The sequence below is a fragment of the Chrysochloris asiatica genome, unplaced genomic scaffold, assembly GCF_000296735.1.
Source record: "Chrysochloris asiatica unplaced genomic scaffold, ChrAsi1.0 scaffold00066, whole genome shotgun sequence".
Classification (NCBI taxonomy): Eukaryota; Metazoa; Chordata; class Mammalia; order Afrosoricida; family Chrysochloridae; genus Chrysochloris; species Chrysochloris asiatica.
In genome coordinates this window covers 11,685,077-11,705,874 of record NW_006408584.1, presented here as the reverse complement: position 1 = coordinate 11,705,874, position 20,798 = coordinate 11,685,077, and the positions used below count along the sequence as shown (strand labels likewise).

Below are 20,798 nucleotides of genomic sequence, written 5' to 3'. Positions count from 1 at the left end.
TCAAATTTTTGTTTTGTTTTGTTTTAATGTCAACTCAATGTGAAGTATTAAATCCTTCATCCATTAAAAATAAAAATACTTGCTTTTTCTTACCCCAGTATTAATAGTAAAGTTCAATAAAACAGAAAACAACAAATAATGGTGAGTATATAAAGAGACTGGGATTCTCCTACACTGTTGGTTAGACTGTAAAATGATGCAACCACTGTGGGAAACTATATGGTGCTTTCTCAAAAAATTGGAAATAGAAATACACAGAACCCAGAAATCTCTCTACTTGGTATATATTGTCAGGAAATAATAACCTTGACAGAAATAGATAACCCATGTTAATTGCAGCACTGTTCATAATAACAAAACCATAAGAAGATGGAGATAGCCTAAATGCCCATCATCAGAAGAATGAATAACCAAACTTTGCTACATACACACACTGGAATATTAAACAACATTGAAGCATAACAATGATTCTGTGAAATGCCTCATAACATGATAAACCTGGAGAATATCATGCTGAGTGAAATTAGTCCATCACGAAAGGATAGATATTCTCTGAGACCATTATTGTAAAAAGTCAAAAAAGGTCTCATGCTAAAAAAAATGGGAAGGATAATAATTCACTGATGTTAAGAGCCAACGAGTCAGTTCCTACTCATAGTGACCCTATGTGAGGTTTCAGAGGAGTGCCTTGTGAGCTTGAACTGCTGATCTTGTGATTCAAATCAACCATGCAGTCCAGTGCATGAACCCAGAGCGCTTCATAAAGAGACCCCTTTAGTGTCTACGGTTATAAAGAAACTACTATTGATTGGTTGCTAGAGAAGGCAATATACAATAAGGGGAAGGCTGGAGAAATGATGAAGGTAAGGTAGGACACAAAGAAGTGTGAGAGTTAAAGGGAATAGCGGTAAATACTGCTATGTGCACAATCCTGCATAACTCTGTATATGTACATGGATAGGAGTTCTGGAAGCTAGTGGTTACACTTTGAGCTGTTAACTGCATGATCAGCAGTTCCAACCTCCATAAGAGAAAGATGAGATTTTCCACTTCTGTAAAAGATTACAGCCTTGGAAATCCTACACAGTGTTGAACCGCACACCACTACCAAACACACAGGAAAAAATTTTACTGTGCATAAACTGAAAGAATTGTATATATGTTACATCCTTATTGGGAACTTCAATTGATTTTTTTATAAAAAGCATACATTGAATAATATAAAACTTTAAAATTTTTGATGCAATAATATAATATCTTTTGTAAAGATACATTCATTATTTTGTACACAAATGGTTTTCTTCTGGTTCCCATTAGGATTATATATTGAGTGTTTTTTTGATGTTTTTATAAACACTTCATAAACATCACTTTCTAGACTAGTTTAAACATTCCATGAGTTTACTTAACCACCCCATAAATTTTATATTTTGCATTTTCCAATGTTTTGCTAGCATCAATATTATAGAGGGTAACATGATTTCATATATGTCCCAGAGTAGATACCATGATAGAGTGGATAAAGGAATGTGAACATTTTAAGATATCAACATTCAATGTGAGGAGAAACTGATCCAACTGTAAATAGATGTGAAGATTATCAGTCAAGAGATGGCTTGAAGTAGAGGAGACTTTTATCAGAGATTTAAAATCACTGAGGACACTGGTAAAGTTTGTACTACATGAGTGATGTAATTGGTCACACTGAACTGGAAAACATTGAAGGAACAAATGCTGTTAGCTGTATTTTTACAACAACAACAACAAAAAGTAGTCAATGAGGCCATTTTTAATGCTCTGAAGAGAAATATACTAAATCCAAAACAACTGTTTATTTTAAGCACAAGTTTTGGAATACTTTGTTACCTAGATAATTGAATCCGAATAACTGTACCCTGTGGTCCTATAGGAAAAGCATTGGACTGGTAACTGCAAGGTTGGCAGTTCAAACACAGGCTGTCACACCTCAGGAGAAAGATGAAGCTTTCTATTGCTTTAAAAGTTTACAGCCTATGTCTTTTGAATCTTGGTTTCTCTTACATACCATTATAAAATAGACACTTGAAGGGGAGAGAAAATAATAGTCAGAAATATCACCATAGAAAGCTTGTAAGTGCCCCTTCTGTCTAAGACTGATTGGAATACTTAAAATGGGGCTACAACATACCCAGTGAAGGAGGCTTCCTGCAGAGCCTCTGCATAACATAAGACCATAGGTGGAATCCTGAACCCCATCCAGATCGTCTAAGGTGGGAAATTTCCACTAGAAAGGACAAGACCAGCCTGGAGTGGCTAGAAGAACAGAAGATACTTCTTGAAAGAAAGACCGACAGGAAAAATATAAAACAATAATGGCAGTCCGACTGACTACTACAAGAAAAAGCAATTTGCTAGCCCAGGAGACATCAAGGCAAGTGGTAGGGTCCCCTCAGGGCAAACCCTCTTCCAAGACTAAGACTCAATGGGAATATACAAGCAGGCACGTGCTCTAACTGGTGAGCACATTGGTTACTGGTAAGGGGAAGTGAGGGAAAACAGCAATGAAGTTGCAAGCTAAGTCCAACTACATTCCGTACACTCCTGTGAATCCAGGTGGAGAGCTGGTTGGCCATCAGTTTGGCAAGACCTGGGGACTCATGGGCCCAGAGTCAGTGACATAGCCACAAAGGACTAGAGTGGAGAATGAAGCATCCAGCTGATAAGAAAAGAGGGCATATGCACAAGAACACCCACACTGACAGATAATACCCACTTGACCTGGCTTCAATGGTTGAATAATCAGAGCTCAACTAGAAGAAGAAAGTAGAGGGAAAAAAAGAGTAATCTGATACAATTTGATGAACTTGACCTACACCTATGGATACAGTCGATCAAAAGAGGGAACAAATCTTTACAGTGAACATCATTCCCACCCCTTGATACACAGGGTAGATAGGGATGGGCAACTTGGACATTAGCTACCCAAAATGGGGGTGGTGGGAGGCTACAAGGCAAGAAGTGACTGGCTTACAAGCTTTCAAGAGGGAGCCTAGATCCAGAGGGTGTGGAGGAAGGTAGAATCGCCACTGTTTAGTATCCAATCTGTCTGGGAGGGACTGATGAAAGGAGATGAGGATAGCAATTGTGTGGTACAATAGTGAATAAATACTATCAGGACTGACTGTGAGGGTTGGAAATGTAAAAGTAGATGTTTTGTAGCAAAGGAGAGGAGCGGTTGATTTTGAAGGCCAGAAGCTAAGGCCCCTGGGACCATCAAGGGAGAAGAGTGGAGTGTGGGACCCTATCCAGAGGAACGGTGATGTCAGAGATGGAGGCAGAGATGATGACATGGAGAGATGGGGTGGCTGGGAACTCTAGACCCAGAGTGGGAGAGGAGCTGTGCGCTGATGACCAAGCAGCAGGCTTGTGGGGTGTACTTTTTGTTTGGTTGATGATGCATTGAGGGGATTGTAACCACAAACGATAGATTGAATGTAAAGCTAATGTTCTTCCTTGTGAACTATCACATAATTCACAATAAAACAGTTAAGGAATAAACAAGAAAGAAAAGGCATCTTCCTGGATACACACCCCAGCTCATTCTGCCCAGAGCAATTGTACCTCTTATGTTATGTCTGATGCTCAGACAACTTGAGCCCCTCTCGTCTCCACCACTCACCTGGCTGGGACATAGCATACCTCATTATTGGTGGGTACTGGCAAGTGGATTCCAACTCACAGTGACCCTATGTGACATAGTAGAACTGCCTTACAGGGGCTTATTGCATAATTGTTATGGAAGCATATGGCCAACTCTTACTGCCTTAAAGCCACAGAATGGGTTTGAACCACCAATGTTTCATTTAGCAGTCAAGAGCTTAGCTACTGCACCACCAGGGCTCCTTTATCTTAGACAGCTATCATCCCTCCCCAATAAGATTGTAAATTCCTCAAAACCAAGACCATGTCTTTACTTTTTCGTACCTTCATAAATTCCTTTTTTTAGTTTTAAGGTTTTATTGTGAATTATGTAGGTTTACCTGGGAGAACATCAGTTTTACATTCATCCCATCATATTTCATTTCATTGCAATGATTACAATCCCCTCCACACATTATCAAATAACCAAAGGGTACACTCCACAGGCCTGCCCCAAACCCCCAGCCATCAGCACTCAGAACCTCTCTCTCCCTGAGTCCAGGGTCCCCAACTGCTCCATCTGTCCATGTCCTCTTCTCTATCTCCATCCCTAGCATCACTGCCTCTCTGGGTAGGGTCCCACTCTCCGCTCTTCTCACTTGATGGTCCCAGGAACCTCCGCTCCTGAGCTGCGAAATCAATCACTCCCCTCCTTTGGTAAAAAAAACATCTACCTCTATATTTCCAACCCCCACAGGCAGTCCTGATGGCAATTATTCACTATTGTACCACAAGAGTCTTATCCCCATTTGCTTTCGCCAGCCTGGTCCCAACAGACTGGAAATAATTGGATCACAGACTTGGATCACCAAGAGAGCCAAAAAATTTGTCATGGAAGAAGTACAGTCAGAATGCTCCCTAGAAATCAAGATGGTCAGACTTTATCTCTCATGCTTCAGACATATTACCAGGAGGCAGCCCCTGAAGAAGGACATTATGCTGGGTAAAATAGAGGGTAGGCGAAGAAGAGGAAGACTACCAATGTGATGTATTGATGCAGTGGTCTCAAGCATAGCCACAATTGTGAATTTGGCCCAGGCTTGGGCAGTATTTCATTCTGTTGTGCATAGGGTTGCTTTGAGTTGATACCAATTCAATAACCCCTAACAACATCAACAGCAATATGGGTTCTTTAGTTTTTGTGATTTCTTTATTATTTTGGCTTCATTACACAGGATTTAAAGGCAAGGAATATAAGATAAGCTTCCCTGTGATAAGTAGGTTATAGTGATTTCCATTAAGAATGATCGTTTTACCCCTACAGTCAGTTAGAAAGTGGAAGTTCACACCATTTTCACCTTGGTGCCAGAGGCCATGTCATCTAATGTTCAATGCCCAGACATCTCTGCCAAGTCACTGCTATGGCTAGGTAATTTCCCATCCAGAATGAGCATCCTGGTGAATCATAGAACTCACCACCCCTCTGTGCTTCCATTTTTGCGAACCCTACTCTCTCTTGTATTGGGGCCAGCTAGAAGTTTCTTATCTTCCTGTAATACCAATACCCTATCTCTGTTAGATAATCCAACAGGATATTTCAATCACACCTTAAATAAGTGTTATTAGAAGACACCTGCAACTTGTAACTTCTTTATACATACAGAATGGTGTGAATCAGTTCCTGTCTGCTGCCTCCTGTACTCCCACCTCCAATGAAGGTGCTTTCAAATACTAAGACTTGGCTACACTTCCTATGGAACGATAGTCCTCAAGATGACATCTTTGCTCTTCAACACTTTAAAAAGTTCCTGTGCAGCAGATTTGCCTAATGCAATTATGTCATTTGATTTCTTAACTGCTGCTTCCATGAGTGTTGATAGTTGATCCAAGAAGAATGAAGTCCTTGACAACTTCAATCTTTTCTCCATTGATAAGAATGTTGTTTATTGGTCCAGTAGTGAGGATTTTTGTTTTCTTGACTTTGAGATGTAATCCATACTGAAGGCTGTGCTCTTTGATCTTCATCAGTGAAAGTTTTAACTCCTCTTCACTTTCAGCAAGCAAGGTTGTATCATTTGCATATCACAGCTTGTTAATGAGTCTTCCTCCAATCCTGATGCCACATTTTTCTTCATATAACCCAGCTTCTTTTTGGATTATTTGCTGAGCATACAGGTTGAATAAGTGTTTTCCAAAAAATACACCCCTTTGGCACACTTTTCTTGATATTCTACCATTCATTGTTCCCATGTTCTGTTCCAACAACTGCTTCTTGGTCCAGGTACAGATTCCTCATGAGCACAATTAAGTGTTCCTGAATACTTATACTTTACAATGTTTTCCATAGCTTGTCATTATTCACACAATCAAAAGCTTTTGCATAGTCAATAAAGCTCAGGTAAACATCTTTCTGATATTCTCTGCTTTCAGCCAAGATCCATAAGACATCAGCAATGATATCCCTTGTTCCACAACCTCTTGTGAATCTGGCTTGAACCTCTGGAAGCTCACTGTCAATGTATGATTGTAGCCGTTTCTGTATTGCCTTTAGCAAAACTTTACTTGCATGGCATATCAAAGAGATTGTCTGATGGTTTCCACATTCCATTGGTCACCTCTTTTTGGAATGGGCATAAATACGGATCTCTTCCAATCAGTAGGCCAGATAGTTGTCTTCCAAATTTCTTGGAATAGATAAGTGAGTGTCTCCAGTGCCACCTCATGTTCTTGAAAGATTTCAATTTTTATTCCATCAATTCCTGGTGCATGTTCTTTGCCAATTTTTTCAATGCACCTTGGACTTCCTCCTTTGCTATCAACATCACTGGTAGGACTTCAAAATGGTTGAACCACTCTGGAAAATATTATTGCATGTCCTCAGAAAGTCAGAAATAGAAATAACTTATGACCCAGGAATCTCTGCATTGGGTATATATCCAAAATAAATATGAACCAGGACACAAGAAGGTATATGCACACTAATGTCCATTGCAGCATTATTCACAATACCAAAAAAAGTGGAGACAACCTGAGTCCATCAATGGAACCATGGATACTCAAACTTCGGTACCTACACACAATGGCATACTGTGCAACCTTGTAGAATAATGACGAATCTGCAAAACATCTCATAATATAGATTAACCTGGAGGACATTATGCTGAGTGAAGTTAGTCAATCACAAAGGACAAATATTGAATCAGACCATTACTGTAAAAGCTTAAGAAAAGATATCCATACTAAAAGAACCATACTTTTATTGTTACTAGGGGTGGTAGGGAATGGAGAGAAAGTCACATGTTACCTAGATTGATGGGGAGGGCAATAGACCAGAAGAAGGAGACTGGTAGATGAACTATAAAAATAAGGGAAAATTTAGGGAGGTATGCATAGCCGAAATGAGATAGAAGTAAATAATGATTTATACACAACCTTGGAACATCAGTTTTCTTTGATACAGGGATCCAGACATTGTCTGAATGGGTAAAGGAGGGGAATTAAATATTTAGGTGTTTGACTATATTATGAATATTGGTTTCTTCTGCCTTCTATTATAAAAGAGACATTTAAGTGTAATAGAAATGAATGGGAATTATGATGACAGAAAGTTTGTAAGTCTGTCTTCAGTGTATAACTGATTGTATTTGCTAAAATGGGAATTAAAATTTGTCCACAGAAATAAGCTTCTTTTAAGCCTCTTGTAGCCACATAAGGTATGGGACCTTACATGGAATCCTGAGCCCCACCTAGAACTTAACGAGTATACATATTGTCCTTGAAAAAACACGTGGATCAACCCAGAACTACTGGGAGAATAGATGAATCTTACTAAAATATGATCAGCCAAAAAAAAAAAAGTTTGACTGTTAGAGCTGAGAGTGATGCCACCAGCTGGTCTGAAGTGCAGGGAGGCATGTGTGAACTCCCAAGCTTGCAGCTAGTATTCATTTGAGCTGACTTGGATGGTTAGTTGACCAGAATTCACCAAGAATAAGATAAAATGCTTGATACTGTGAGCAAGTATAATTGCTACAATTTGATGAATTGGACCTTTGCTTATGGATTCATTTGTTCACAATTTCAACCATAATGGAAAGATTCTTCATAACAGGAAACAAGCCTGTTTCCTCAGTGAACTGGGTTGATAAGGAAAGGCAATCTAGACATTGGCTATAAAAAATGGGGGGCTATGAAAGCAATGCAAAGAAAACAAAAATTGTCACCACTGGACCAATAAACAACATTTCTTATCAGTGGAGAAAAGATTGAAGTTGTCAAGGACTTCATTCTTCTTGGATCAACTATCAGTGCTCATGGAAATAGCAGCCAAGAAATCAAATGACATGTTGCATTAGGCAAGTCTGCTGCACCAGATCTTTTTTTAAAGTGTTGAAGAGCAAAGATATCAGCTTGAGGACTAAGGTGCGCCTAACCCAAGCCATGGTATTTTCAATAACCTCATATGGATGCAAAAGCTGGAGAGTGACTAAGGAAGACCATAGAAGAATTGATGCTTTTGAGTTACGGTGTTGGAGGAGAATATTGAAAGTTCCATGGGCTGCCAAAAGAACAGACAGAATTGTGCTGGAAGAAATGCAGCCAGAGTGCTCCTTGGAGGTCAGGATGGTCAAACTTCATCTATCATGCTTTGAACATAATGTCAGGAGGGACCAGGCGCTGAAGAAGGATATCATGTTTGGTAAGGTGGAGGGTCAGAGAAAAAGAGAAAGACCCACAGTGAGATGGACTGGCAAAGTGACAGCATCAATGGGCTCAAGTGTGGCAACAATAGTGAGGTTGTCCCAGAACTGGGAAATGTTTCATTCTGTAGTGCATAGGGTCACTATGAGTCAATACTGACTCAAAGGCATCTAACGACAATAGCAACAATAAACAAAGGCACAAAGTGGCTGGCTTACAAGATTTCATGAGTGTGCTTAATTTCAGAATGAGGTGGGTAAGATTGAAACCCCACTGAATAGTTGTCCTTTTCTCCAGATGGATCTAGTGAAAAGGGAAGAGGGATGATACTGATAGAATTTTATGATTCAATTGTAAGTAATTGTTAGCAGGATTAATTTTTATTTTCACAATTGTAATTGTAGAAGATGTGAAAATAAAAGATGGGAGTAGTTAATCTTTCAGTCAGGAACAAACAATCCCAAGATCATCAAGAAGGAAAAGCATGAGTGGACAATAAAGTTCTATCTAAAAGGTGATGACAGCTGAGTTGGTGGCAGAGGTGATGTCATGGAGAGAGAGAACAGTTGCGGGATATAGGTTCTGGACTTAGTAAAGCTGTGTGCCTGTGATGTACATATAGGAAACATATGTTTTCTTTTGTATATGTATATCAAATAGTTTTGATTTGTCCATTTGTGAAATATAAGCTGTAAAAGGGAATCCACAGGGAGGAAGTAAGATAACAGTCATTGCAGAGAAGCGATTGTAAATATTAAGCTAAAACAAAGTGTCTAATTTGCTGATGTTGCTGATGTTAGTAAGTGTCATCAAGTTGGTACCGACTCAGCAATACTATGCAGAGCAGAGCAAAACACTTCCTGATCCTAGGCCAACCTCACAAATGTTGCCACGCTTGAGCCCATTGATGCTGTCACTTTGTCAATCCATTTTCTGAGGGTCTTCCTCTTTTTCTCTAATCCTCCATTTTATCAACATGATATTCTTCTCCAGTGACTGGTCCCTCCTGACCCATCCGAAGTATGAGAGGTAAAGTCTAGCCATCTTGGCTTCCAAGGAACACTCTGGCTGTATTTCGTGCAACGCAGCTCTATTTGTTCTTTCGGCAGCCCATGATACTTTCAATATTCTCCTCCAGCACCATAACTCAAAAGCATCAATTCTTCTACGGTCTTCCTTATTCACTGTCCAGCTTTCTCATGCATATGAGATTATTGAAAATACCATGGTTTACATTAGACACACCTTAGTCCTCAAGCTGACATCTTTGCTCTTCAACACTTTAAAAATGTCTTGTGCAGCAGATTTGCCTAATGCAATACATCATTTGATTTCTTGACTGTTGCTTCCATGAGTGCTGATGGTTGATCCGAGAAAAATGGAGTCCTTGACAAATTCAATCTTATCTACATTGATAAGGATGTTGTTTGTTGTTCCAGGATTTTTGTTTTCTTTACATTGAGATGCAAGATGTACCAAAGGCTATAGTCATTGATCTTCATCAGTAAGTATTTTAAGTCCTCTTCACTTTCAGCAAGCAAGGTTTTATCATCTGCATATCGCAGGTTGCTAATGAGTCTTCCTCCAATCCTGATGCCACGTTTTTCTTCATTTAACCCAGATTCACAGATTATTTGCTCAGCACACAGGTTGAATAAATATGGTGAAAGATTACAAAAATGCCGTACACCTTTCTTATTTTAAAACCATTCAGTGTTGCCATGTTTTGTTCGAACAACTGCCTCTTCGTCCATGTACATATTCCTCATGAGCACAATTAAGTGTGCTGGAATACTCATACTTTGCAATGTTGTCCATAGCTTGTCATGATCCACACAATCGAAAGTCTTTGCATAGTCAATAATGCACATGGAAACATCTTTCTGGTGTTCTCTGTTTTCAGCTAAGATCCATCGGACATCAGCAATGATATCCTTTGTTCCACAGCCTCTTCTGAATCCAGTTTGAACCTCTGGAAGTTCTCTGTCAATGTATGCTTGTAGCCTATTCTGTATTACTTTACTAAAACTTTACTTGTATGGGATATCAAAGATATTGTTCAATGATTTCTGCATTCTGTTGGGTCACCGCTCTTTGGAATGGGCACAAATATGGATCTTTTTCAATCAGTAGGATAGATAGTTGTCTTCCAAATTTCTTGGCATAGATGAATGAGTGCCTCCAGTGCTGCCCCACTTACTTGAAAGATTTCCATTTTGATTCCATCAATTCCTGGTGCCTTGTTCTTTACCAATTACTTGAATGCACCTTGGACTTCTTCCTTCCATATCATTGGCTCTTGATCATATGCTACCTCTTGAAATGGTTCAACATCAACCATTTCATTTTGGTACAGTGACTGTGTATTCCTTCCATCTTTTTTGATGCTTTCTGCATCATTCAATAATTTTCTCAGTGAATCCTTCAATAACGAAAGTCAAGGCTTAAACTTTTCCTTCAGTTCCTTCAGCTTGAGAAATGCTGAGCCTGTTCTTCCTTTTCAGTTTTTGAATCCAGATCATTGCACATTTACTTGTAATATTTGGCTTTGTCTTTTGGATCCTTGATGTGGAGACTCCTTCCCTCTTGGTTGATATTTTGAGCTACCACTTCCATTAGTATAGGTCAAGTTTATCAAATTATAGCAATTTATACTTGTTTCCTTTATCAAATATCTTTATTTTCTTCTAGTCTAGTTGTACAACAAACTGACAGACCTAGCAATATTACATTAAAAGTTAAGTGAAAACTCCATTATCCTGACAATTAAATTTTAGAATTAACTTCAGTGACAAAACTTTTTCTTTGGTTTCTGTTTTTTGTGGTAAATTGCAGAATCAGTCTTAATTGTTCAGAGAATCTTAATTGAGTTGAGCCATATAAAAGTGCATTACAAGCATTTAGTTCTGTTATATATCAATACCATGAGGTGAAGACAGTTAAATTGGCCAGGATGGCCAAACTTTGTCTCTCATACTTCGGACATATTGTCAGGAGGTACCAGTCACTGGAGAAAGATATCACGTTTGGTTAGGTGGAGGATCAGAGAAAAAGAGGAAGACCCCCAGTGAGATGGATTGGCACAGTGGCAGCTTCAATGGGCTCAAGCATGGCAACAATTGTGAGGTTGTCCCAGGACCGGGCAGTGTTTCTTTCTGATGTGCATAGGGTTGCTATGAGTAGGTACTGATTTGATGACACCTAACAACAACAAAAACAGCTCCTGCAAATGTACATTTATATATCATGGGAGTTTCTTCAAAATCAAGCTTGATACCAGGAAGTTTAGCATGCTTTTAAAAAATGTGAATCCAAAATAAATGGGTTGTTTGAACATCAATCACAAATGAGTCTTAGAGTTACTATATTTGAAAATAAATTATTTTATCCTGATATTAAAACTACCACCCTTCCCAAACTTTACTTTGAAGTTTGGCTTAGGTCTTAGCAGTCAGATCATTCTTCTTAAATAACTCCAAGCACATACACTGATTTTTTCACCACTTCCACCTATAGTCAAGGCCCCATATCCTCCTTTACCTGTGACCAGCAGTGTTTTCTTCCACAGTCCAATGGCCAATGCCAGTCACGGGACAGGTGGAATGAGTCCTCAGGTATGTCTCGAGAAGATCTAGAAAAGCAAACAGAGTTACAACACTCCTCTTACTGAATGACTGGTACCACCCTCTAGGGACCAGCTGATTCACAAAACCTTAAGTTTCCATTCCTGAGAAGAGGAAAGCTAAATAGTTTATTACAGCTATTTAGATTATCAGCTGTATAATCTAAATAGCTATAATAATCTGAATTTGTCACCACCCTCATGGAAAATGCGTGAATAGAGAATACTGAAGACAAAGGTCAACAAGAAACACACACAGTCTCACATACACACTATACTCCAACATGTTTTGACCACCATTTGTTTCTAGGACTTAGCTCATTCATCCCCGTAAACTCACAAAACTTCAGCTACTTTTCTTCCTGCCTCAATTTCCTTTGCATTTTTATTTTTAAACTCTTTACTGTGACTTGATTAGAAATTTACAGAGTAAATTGTCTTCCATTTAACAATTAATAAACATTTTGCTTTGTAATACTGGTTACAGTTCCCACAATGTAACAGAACTCTTCTCACTTCCTGCTTGTATTTATGTCCCCTTATCCTTGATTCCTAAAGGAGCTCTGGTAGCGTAGTGGTTACGAATCGGGCTGCGAACATTAAGGTCAGCGGTTCGAAACTACCAGTCGCTCCGCGGGAGAAAGATGAGGCTTTCTACTCCCGTAAGGATTTACACCCTCGGAAAGCCTGTACAGGGTCGCTATGGGTCGGACCCGACTCGATGGCACTTAACAACAACAACAATCCTTGATTCCTACTCATTTGGACCTTCTGAGTTTTTCACTAGGTTAATGGTTCCATTTTGATTCCATATGGTTCATTCTTCTAATTAATGCATACCTTACTGGTATAATTTATTGTTCACCTTATAGGTCTATTGTTTGGCTGAAAGATGGCCATGAGGTATGGTCAGTTCCAGGCCTGAAGAATAACTAAGGACCATAGTTTCAGCGGTATCACCAGTCATTTTCAGATCCATAAGTCTAGTGTTTTTTGTGATTTTAGGCTTTATTTCACATATTTCTCCCACTCTATGCAGGACTTTCTTTTGTGATCCCTTTAAGAGCAGTCAGCAATGGTAGATAGGTACCATCCAATTATTCCAGTATCAGGATCATGGAGGTTGATGTTCCTGTGGTTCATTAGTCCTTTAGACAAATTGCTTCCATACATCTCTGATTTTTTTTTCACTGTTCTTTGATCTTAATGGATATGTTGTTGTTATTATTATTTGGTGTTGTGGAGTCGATACTGACTCACAGTGACTTTATGAACAACAGAACAAAACACACTCCGGTCCTGCACAATCTCACAATTGTAGCTATACTTAAGCCCATGGCTGCTGCCACTGTGCTAATGCAGCTTATTGGTGGGGGTAGGGGGGGGTTCTTCTTTTTCGTTGACTCTCCACTTTAACAAACATGATGTGTTTCTCCAGAGACTGATAATACGTCTGATTTTAGTTTGTTGAAAGATTTCAATTGTCATTCCATCAAGTCCTGGAGCCTTATTCTTTGCCAATGTCTTTAGTGTGCCTTGAACTTCTTCCTTCAGTATCATTGTCTCTTGATTATATGATACATCTTGTAATGGTTGAGCACCAATCATTTCTTTTTGGTACAATGATGTTGTGTATCCCTTTGATCTTTTTATTCTTTCTGCATCATTCAATATTGCCCATAGAATCCTTCAATATTGAAAGTTGAAGCTTGCATTTTTATTTCAGTACCATCAGCTTGAGAAATGCTGAGCATGTTCTTCCCTTTTGGTTTTCTAACTCCAGGCTTTACACATTTCATTATAATATTTAAATTTGTTTCTAGTTTCCCTTTGAATTTTCTATTCAGCTCTTTAACCTCCCCACTTTTAACATTTGCTTTAGCATCTTTATGCAGAAGAGCAAATTTAATAGTCTTTTCTGACGTTCATTTTTGTCTCTTTCTTTTCTTCTTATGATCTTGATGTCATCTCACAACACGTCTGGTCTTCTGTCTTTAGAATCTAATGCATCAAATTTGTTCTATAGATGATCTCTAACTTCAGTTTGGATATTTTCAAGGTCATATTTAGTATCTTGTTGACTTGTTCTAATTTTCTTCAGCTTTAGCCTGAACTTGCATATGAGAAACTGATGGCCTGTTTACATCAGTCTGCTCCTGTACTTGTTTTGGCAGATGGTGTGGAGCTTTTCCACTGTCTCTTTCCACAGATGTAGTCAATTTGACTTCTGTGTATTCCATTAGGTGCAGCGTATGTACATAGTCTTCTTTTATGTTGTTTAAAAAAGCTACTTGCAACAATGAAATGATTGATCTTATAAAATCCTATCAGGCAATCACCAGCATCATTTGTATCACCAGGATCATAGTTTCCATTAACTGATCTTTTCTCTTTGTTTCCAACCTTTGCATTCCAATCACCAGTAATTATCAATTACTGAAGCTGAAGAAAATTAAAACAAGTCCAATCACCAGTATTTATCAATACATCTTGACTACATGTTTAATCAGTTTCAGACTTAGGAGGTTGGTAGAATTTTTCAATTTCACCATCACTTTTGTGGTGTTGTATACATTTGAATTATATTTGTATTAATTGCTCTTTTAAGTGTATGGATATTATCCTATCACATACCTCATTGTAGTTCAAGATAGATCTTGAAATGTTCTTTTTAATGGTGCATGTATGCCATTTCCCTTCACATTGTTGCTTCTGGCATAGTAAACCATGTGGTTGTCAGATTCAAAATGGCCAATACCAGTCCATTTCAGCCCACTAATGCCTCAGCTATCAATGTTTATGCATTCCATTTCATTTGTGACAACTTCCAAATATCCTAGATTCATAATTTGTACATTTAATGTTCTGATTATTAATAAATGTTACAGCTGTTTCTCTTTATTTTTAGTTGTGCCCCATCTCAAATGCAGTTACTGAATTCTTCACTCCATTCTGGTTATCATGGTCTACTCTACATTGAGGAGGCAGCTGTTTCTCAGTCAACCTGAAAGGCTCATCTTCTGGTACTATATCTGACAACATTCTTGCACTCTTTATCATGTTTCAATATGCAATATTCTGGTGCTATCTGGCAGTGTCCCATTACTATCCATAAGATTTTCAGTGACAGATTCTGAATTAATCTGCCTCTCCTTTTTCCTAGTCCATCTTAGTTTGAAAGCTCAACTGAAATTTGTCTACCATGGATGACTCTGATGATATTTAAAATACTGGTGGCATAGCTTACAGAATCACAGCAGCACAAAACCCAGACAGTACAGCAAACTGATAGGCACTTATTGGTGGTTGGTAGAGACTAATAATTGCACCACAGATAGCAATTCACATGCTTTTAAGATCCCAGTCACTACTCACTGAAGTAGGATGTATAACACTGTTTTTATGAACTATATTATGTCTATTGACAATGGTGACTTGTGTAACTATGGTCCTAAGCCTCCAGACCCAATAATTCACTCCTAAAGATGTCTGGTTACAAATAAGATGATTATTTTCTTTGGACCCCTGTTTGCACTATTTATATGCATGGATATGTTACTGTTCATACAAATAAATGTATGTAGAAATGTAATTTGCCAAACCTATAGATGGTGGTCCACCACTCACCTGTCAGTTTATCATGCTGTGATGGCTTGCATCTTGTTGTGATTCTGGAATCTATGCCACCGGTGTTTCAATATGAGCAGGGTCAATCATGGTGGACAGGTTTCAGATGAGTTTCCAGAGAAAGACAGACTAGAAAGAAGGAAAGATTGACTACTTCTGAATATTTACTCACTGAAAACCTTCAGAGTAGCAGTGGAACACTGTCAGACTATTGAAATGTGATGAAGAGTACCAGAATACTGTCAGAGATAGTGCCAGAAGATGAACCCTAGGTTGGAAGGTACTCAAAGAATGACTAGAGAAGAGTTGCCTCTTCAAAGTAGAGTTGACCATGATGATGCAAATGGAGTAAATCCTTTGGGACATACATTGCACAACTCAATATGAAGATAAGCAGCTATAAGCATCCATTCATAACCAGAACATATAATGAACAAAGTTTGAATTTAGGAAAATTGGAAATTGTCAAAAATGACATAGAATGCATGAACATCAATATCCTAGGTATTAGTGAGCTGAAATTGACCGGTAGTGGCCATTTTCAATCTGACAATCACATGGTTTATTTACTATGCCAGGAATAATAACATGAGGTGGAATGATGTTGCATTCATCATCAAAAATAACACATCAAAATTTGAATTCAAGCATAACACTATTTGTGATAGGATAATATCCATATGACTGTAAGGAAGACCAGTTAATACAAATATTAATCAAATTTATGCACCAATCACAAAAGTCAGTGATAATGAAATTAAAGAATTGTATTAAATTCTTCAGTCCAAAGTTGGTCAAACATGCCATCAAGATGTATTAATAATTATTGGTGACTGGAATGCAAAGGTTGGAAACAAAGAGAAAGAGTCAGGAGTTAGAAAATATGGCCTTGTTGACAGAGATGATGCTGGAGATCACATGATAGGATTTTGCAAGACCAATCAGTTCATCATTGCAAATATCTTTTTTTAAACTATGTAAAAGATGACTACACACATGAACCTGGCAAGATGGAATACACAGAAATCAAATTGACTACAACTGTGAAAAGACATATTGGGAAAGCTCCATATAATTAACCCAAACAAAGCCAGGGGCAGACTGTGGAACAGACCATCAATTGCTCATATGCAAGTTCAGGTGAAGCTGAAGAAAATTAAAACAAGCCCACCAGAACCAAAATATAACCTTGAATGTGTTCTGCCTGAATTTAGAGATCCTCTGAAGAACAAATTTGATGCGTAAGACACTAAAGACCAAAGACCAGAAGAATTGTGGGATGACATGAAGGACATTATATAATAAGAAAGCAAAAGATCATTAAGGAGACAAAAAAGAAGGAAAACATTAAAAGGATATCAGAGGGGACTCTGAAACTTGGTCTCCAGCATAGAGATGCTGAAATAAATAGAAGAAATGAGGAGTTAAAAGAGCTGAACAGAACGTTTCGAAGGTCAGCTCGAGAAGACAAAGTCAAACATTATAACAAAATGTGTGAAGACCTAGAGTTAGAAAACCAAATGGGTAGTAGAACAAGTTCAGCATTTCTAAAAGTGATGGAACTGAAATAAAAATGCAGGCCTCAACTTAAAATTTTGAAGGATCCTAGGGGCAAAATATTATATGATGAAGAAAGTTACAAAAGGAGATGGAAGGAATACACAGTGTCACTGTACCAAAAAGAAATGGTCAATTTTCAATGATTTCAAGAGGTAGCATATGGTTAAGAGCCAATGATACTGAACGAAGAAGTTTAAAATGCATTCAAAGCATTGGCAAAGAACAAGGCACCATGATTTGATGGAATACAAATTGAAATCTTTCAAAAAACTAGTGAAGCATTAGTATGTGTATTAGAGGCACTCACAAACATTGTGTATGTGTACTAGAGGCACTCACTCATCTATTTCATAAATTTGGAAGAGGACTACCTAGCCAATTGACTGGAAGAGATCCATATTTGTGCCCATTCCAAAGAGAGGTGACCCAATGGAATGCAGAAATCATTGTACAATATCATTAATATCTCATGCAAGTAAAGATAATCTAAAAAAAGACTGCAAACATACATTGACAGAGAATTGCCAGAGGTTTGAGGTGGATTCAGATGAGGATGTGGAATGAGGGATATCATTGCTAATGTCAGATGGAAGTTGGCAGAAAGCACAGAATACCAGAAAGATGTTTACCTGTGCTTTATTGACTATGTGAAGGCTTTAGATTGTGTGGATCATGACAAGCTATGGACAACATTACAGAGAATGAATATTCTGGAACACTTCATTGTGTTCATGAAGAACCTTCATATAGACCAAGAAGCAGTTGTTCAAACAGAACAAGGGAACACCAAATGGTTTAAAATTAGGAAAGGTGTAGGCAAGGGTTGCATTCTTTCACCATATTTATTCAATCTGTATGCTGAGAAATTAATCCAAGAAGTTGGATTATATGAAGATAAACATGGCATCAGAATTAGAGGAAGACTCATTAACAACCTGTGATATGCAGATGATACAACTTTGTTTGCTGAAAGTGAAGAGGACTTAAAATACTTACTGATGAAAATCAAAACCACAGCCGTTGGTATGAGCTACACCTCAATATAAAGGAAATAGAAATCTTCACCATTGGACCAATAAACAACATCCATATAAATGGAGAAAAGATTGAAGTTATCAAAGACTTCATTTTGCTGGGATCAACCAACCATCAACACTCATGGAAGCAGCAGTCAAGAAATGAAACAATGCATTACATTAGGCAAATCTGATGCAGAAGACCTCTTTAAAGGGTTGAAGAACAAAGATGTCAGTTTGAGGACTAAGATGTGCCTGACACATAATCATGGAAAAGTTGGACAATAAATAAGGAAAACCATTGAAAAACTGATGCATTTGAGTTATGGAGTTAGAGGAGATTATTAAAAGTACCATGGACTGACAAAAGAATACATTTGTGTTAGAAGACGTACAGCCAGAATGCTCCTTGGAAACCAGGATGTCCATACCTAGTCTCATACTTTGGACATATTATCAGGAGGAATCAGTCCCTAGAGAAGGATATTATATTTGGTAAAGTGAAGGGTCAGAGAAATAGAGGAAGACCCACCCCCCCCACCCCCCAATCCCCCGCAATGAGATGGATTGGCACAGTGGAGGCAGCAGTAGGTTCAAAGGACATAGCCATGACTGTGATTTTGATGCAGGAATGGGCAGTGTTTTGTTTTTTTGTGCATAGTGTCACTAGGAGTTGGTACATACTCAATGGCACCAAACAACATATGTGGTTGTGAGTATACTTCCATTTGTCTAATCATACATGTTCATTTTGCCTGTTTTCCTGTGGAGTGCCTATCCATTTGTAGATCAATGTTTGCTATTACTGATAATGCACAATTCTATTTGTAGTAGTATTTACCTTTGTTGTCTATAACTCTTATGCATTTCTCTATGCTTCCTTTTCTTTATGGTTTTGTGCTGATCACCCCTTTATTGTATATTTCCTTTTTATTTCATATATATTATCTATTTAGTTATTTTCGTCTCCCCTCCCTTCTCATTCTTGGAAACCATCCAACAATTGTTTTTTCTGTGTGTAAACCTTTCGTTGAATTTTTATAATGGCTGATTTATACTATATTTGTCCTTTTATGATTTACTTATTTCACTCAGCATAATGTTCTCATCTCTTCTATTAGACATTTATCAGATTCTCTTTATTCTTTTATGTTTCATAGCATTCCATTGTGTATGTGTACCATATTTTTTTATCCATTCTTCCGTCAATGGATACTTAGGTTGTTCCCATCTCTTTGCTATTGTGAAAACTAATGCTGAAATAAACATTCATGTACATATATCTGTTTGTGTCCTGCATTTTATTTCTTTACAAAACATACCTAGTAGTTGGGTTGCTAGATCAAATGCTATTTTCATTTTATACTATTTTCCACAGTGATTGCACTATTTTGCCATCCCACCAGCAATGCATAAGAGTTCAAATCTCTCCATACCCTAGGAATATTATTACTAGGGTGAGGTTTTATCTTATTGTTGTTTTGATTTGCATCTCTAGTGGCTAATAATCAGGAACATTTTTTAATGTATTTGTTGGCTGCCTGAATGTCTTCTTTGGTGAAATATTGTTCATTTTTTAATTGGATTGCTTATCTTTTTTGTTATTGAGTGTTGAAGATTTAATATTTTTTCAGGTTAGTCCCTTGTTGGATGTGTCATTGCAAATATTTTTTTCCTATCCTGTAGACCCTATTTTTAATCTGTTGAGAAGTCTTTTGATGCATATAGGTATTTAATTTTTGGAAGGTGGTAGTTTTATAGTTCATCTTATGATACCTGTGTGCATTGGGGGGGGGGGAGCAGGATTTGGTTATGTTTGATACTCTATTTATGGCAGTAGCACTGCAAGTTAATGCACTGGACTGTAAAGGTCAGTTTGAACAGCAAGATTGGTGGTTCAAGTTACCAGCCTCTCCTCAGAAACCCTATACAGGGTTGCTATGAGTCAGAACCAACTTGATGGCACTTTACAACAGCAAGCGTCCTTCTAATGATGCCAAGTGATGCTGTACGGTAAGCACTGCACTGCAAACTGCAAGGTCAGCAATTCAAACCCACCAGTAAAGAGCTCTGGTAGTGTAGTGGTTACGAATCAGGCTGCTATCCTCAGGGTCAGCAGTTCAAAACTACCAGCTGTTCCTCAGAAGAAAGATGAGGGCTTTCTGCTCCCATAAAGATTTATAGCCTCAGAAACCCTGTATAGGGTCGCTATGAGTAGGAACTGACTCCAAGGCACATAACAACAATAACATATTGATTTTCTATTGGTCTATGTATCTACTCCACTGGAGAAAGAGAAGGCTTTTTGTTCCCATAAATATCAACAACCTCAAAGGATTGCTTTGAGTCACAACAGACTGGTTCAATGGCAGTTGATTTGGTTTTAACAGTGAAGTGTCCTCTTGTCATTGATGATCTTTATAGCTTCAAGTTTTATATTTAGGTCTTTGATCCCTCTTGAATTAGTTCTGTATATGGTATGTAGTATGGATCTTGTTTTATTTTTCTGCAAATGGATATGAAATTTTGCCAGCTGTCTTTTCCCCATTTAAAGAATTTCAACTGATTGTGAAGATCAGCTGTCATTGTCTGTATTTACTTCTGGGTTCATAATGCTTTTCTACTGGTCTATGTAGCTACCATTGTACCAGTCC

At 38.0% G+C, this 20,798-nt stretch overlaps 1 protein-coding gene across 1 annotated transcript in view; it reads right to left on the bottom strand.

Moving 5' to 3' along the window:
• DDX60 (DEAD (Asp-Glu-Ala-Asp) box polypeptide 60) overlaps positions 1-20,798 on the bottom strand; it is a 204,479-nt gene that overhangs the window by 168,476 nt on the left and 15,205 nt on the right. The window contains exon 2 of the mRNA XM_006864550.1: positions 11,860-11,950. Coding sequence (XP_006864612.1) covers positions 11,860-11,950 — 91 coding nt within the window. The remainder of the gene's footprint in view (positions 1-11,859; positions 11,951-20,798) is intronic.